We start from the raw sequence: 2729 nt of genomic DNA on the forward strand, positions 1-2729 counted from the left end.
CGCAGACAGAGAGATGAATTGGTTTGACTTTGGTGTCCAGTGATCACGATCACTGTGACCTCAGACCTCTTCCACTCTTGTGAATATTCAGCATTTAGAGAAGTCTATTCCTAGTATGGTTACTCCTCGTAGATGCAGTCACATGTTGTTAAAGCCAATGAAAGGTCTGAATGTCATGTTCAGGTGATAAGTATTTAATGTCATGAGGGCTTTTGTGTATTGTTTGGACAGCGTTAAAAATTTTCCTTTCCCAAGCGAAACTCCCCAAACAACAAACGCAGCAGTAAAACAGGCTGGCCCACTGGTCCTAGCATCATATATAAACCCACAGGCTCTGTCTGTAAACATACACAGGTGGGGGAAAATTCTCGCAGTGAAAAGGCAAGCTGGTCAACCAAAGTGGTAAGAAAATTTTTATTTCATTTTAAAACGTTTTTTAGTTATTATAATTTGTTTTCGTATTATGTAAAAAAAAAAAAACAACAACTTCAGTTTGTTCCCTCACTTGCTATAGTGTTGTTATTTTTTTAACCATTTTTTGTTGTTGTAGACCTACAAATACAAAGCGGAGGTAATTTTCACTTTTTTCCCTCAGAAACTGCTGACATGAAACTCGAGTTGCTTGTTGTGGTGGCTGTGGCAGTTCTGCTGCCCAGTTTTTCTGAGAGCCGGATCGTTTCCAAATGCAAGCTCAGAGAAAAGCTCGGTGAAATGCTTGATCTGCCCAGGAGACTGAAGGAAAGAACGTTGGCAACAGGTGAGCTCAAATGTGCTTTGGGTACTTAGCAAAGAATCTTCATAACCTTCAGAGTCAAAGTACAAATCACTTTGGTGCTCATGAAAATCAGGATCAAAGCTGTACCTTAGCGGTACAAAATTATTTAAGTTGACTGCTGCTTGATTCTTCTTCTATATTTGAGGAAAACATTAATTGCATTTGATATATCTGATGACATTATTTACTGTTTACTTTAAACATGCAAATACAGAATCAGTAATAAAGCTTTATCTTAGCTGCAAATACTTTGTGAAGTAATATTAGCAACATGCAATTTTTCTATTTAAATGTCTTTATCAACTGCATCAATAATGTAATTGTAAAGTGAAATTTTTCTACAACACAGAGGATAATAACTGAAAAAGTAGCCACCAAAGTAAAACTTTCTTGTCCTTGTTTGTGGACATGAATGGTTTGTTGCAGTTATCTGTGAAGTACAAAGGAGGTCTAATCTGAACACCAAGTTAGTCAAGTCATTTGGCAAGTGCATCCCTACCGCACCAAACCCAGCGGTGGTCACAACCCCCTCCACAAGCGGAGGCAACAATACGATCACTGGAGCAGCCACAGTGACAAACACCAATTCAACAACCATAGACCTGACCAGCACCACTACTGCTACTACTAACACTATAACTACTGTCAACTCCACCATCAGCTCAGGGAACACAACCTTTGTGTCAAACAGCACAAGTGGCGTGAAAAGACAAAGGCGTGATGCTGATTCACACAGTGAGAAGGGGAAAAAGTTTAGTGAAGAGGAGCACAAGGATGACAGTGAAATGGAAGACGAGGATGAAACGAGCAGTGAGGACGATGACGAATCCAAAAACCTTTACGGGCTCTTTCAGCTCTCTGACAGAGAGTTCTGTGATTCGGGATTATGTCCATCCAAAAGTATGTGCCATACCTCCTGCACAGGTGAGTCCTTGCAAACAAGCAAACACAGATTTACTGTTTAAATGTTGCTTTTTTATTGTGTATATTAAAAATAGTTTCTTTTTTCCTTGCAGCTTTTACTGATGATGACATAACTGATGATATTGCTTGTGTTGTCAAGACTGGTTACTGGAAGTAAGTTTCTGGAAAGCACAACACAAATAGATCAGATAAATAACCAAAGCTTTGAAAAAATGTCATATCATTGTGTGATACATTAATTTGCTGATTTATTCATAATATCCATATACTGAAAAACAGCAAAAAAATTCAGTAAGGTGTTGGGCCATAATCACGTCTCCAAAGCATTTAGTCTTTAACACTGCTGCAAGGATTGAACACCATTATTGTGTTGCCTAATAACTGCCTTTTGTTTTAATCAAACAGGGAGATCATGAAAAGTGCCTCGAAGTCATGTTGTCGCACCACGGATTTCTTTGAGGAATGTGACTAAATGGCTGTGAGATCTTGGTTGCTACAATTTCCTAATGAGATCCACCTTCCGTGAGCTGTGATTGAGGAACCGCATGTTCCATTACCAACCAAACAGCGTTTGTTTTTTTTGTTTGTTTGTTTGTTTGGTGGATCATTCAGTAACCGTTGCTTTGTACCTGTATGTTTTAATAGTAATGCCAATAGACCTAATCAGCCCTCAAATTCCTACAAAGTAATGATTACTTTTTCAAAAGTCTAAAACTCAACGCTTTACATCTATTTCTTTTCTTTCAATAAATATTGACTTGCAGCATCTTTGTGTTTGTGTTATTATATATTTAAAGTACTTTTAATAGTAATGACAAAACTGCTTCAATCTCATGAAGACTACCTGTTGCTTCACGTTTATTTAACACCACGACATGTGCACCACCATACGAAAAATAACCCTGAAAGCATGAGAGATAAAATTTTGCTCCAACCAGGAGACTTAAAGGTATTTCATTAATCAGAAATAAACCAAGCAATTGGCTACTGTGCAAACCATTAAAATTATTCTCATATGAAATAAAAATGG

At 37.7% G+C, this 2729-nt stretch overlaps 1 protein-coding gene across 1 annotated transcript; it reads left to right on the forward strand.

Annotated features, from left to right (window-relative positions):
* Positions 1-359: 359 nt before the first annotated feature.
* On the forward strand, positions 360-2223 carry LOC102200195 (uncharacterized). The gene is made up of 5 exons (XM_005755194.1): positions 360-402; positions 596-757; positions 1202-1699; positions 1792-1852; positions 2105-2223. Exons 2-5 carry the CDS (start codon positions 607-609, stop codon positions 2169-2171), a joined length of 777 nt encoding a protein of 258 aa, XP_005755251.1. The 5' UTR covers positions 360-402; positions 596-606; the 3' UTR covers positions 2172-2223.
* Positions 2224-2729: the final 506 nt, after the last annotated feature.

This window comes from Pundamilia nyererei, unplaced genomic scaffold, assembly GCF_000239375.1.
Source record: "Pundamilia nyererei isolate P.nyererei 1_Seehausen unplaced genomic scaffold, PunNye1.0 scaffold01062, whole genome shotgun sequence".
NCBI classification, from domain to species: domain Eukaryota; kingdom Metazoa; phylum Chordata; class Actinopteri; order Cichliformes; family Cichlidae; genus Pundamilia; species Pundamilia nyererei.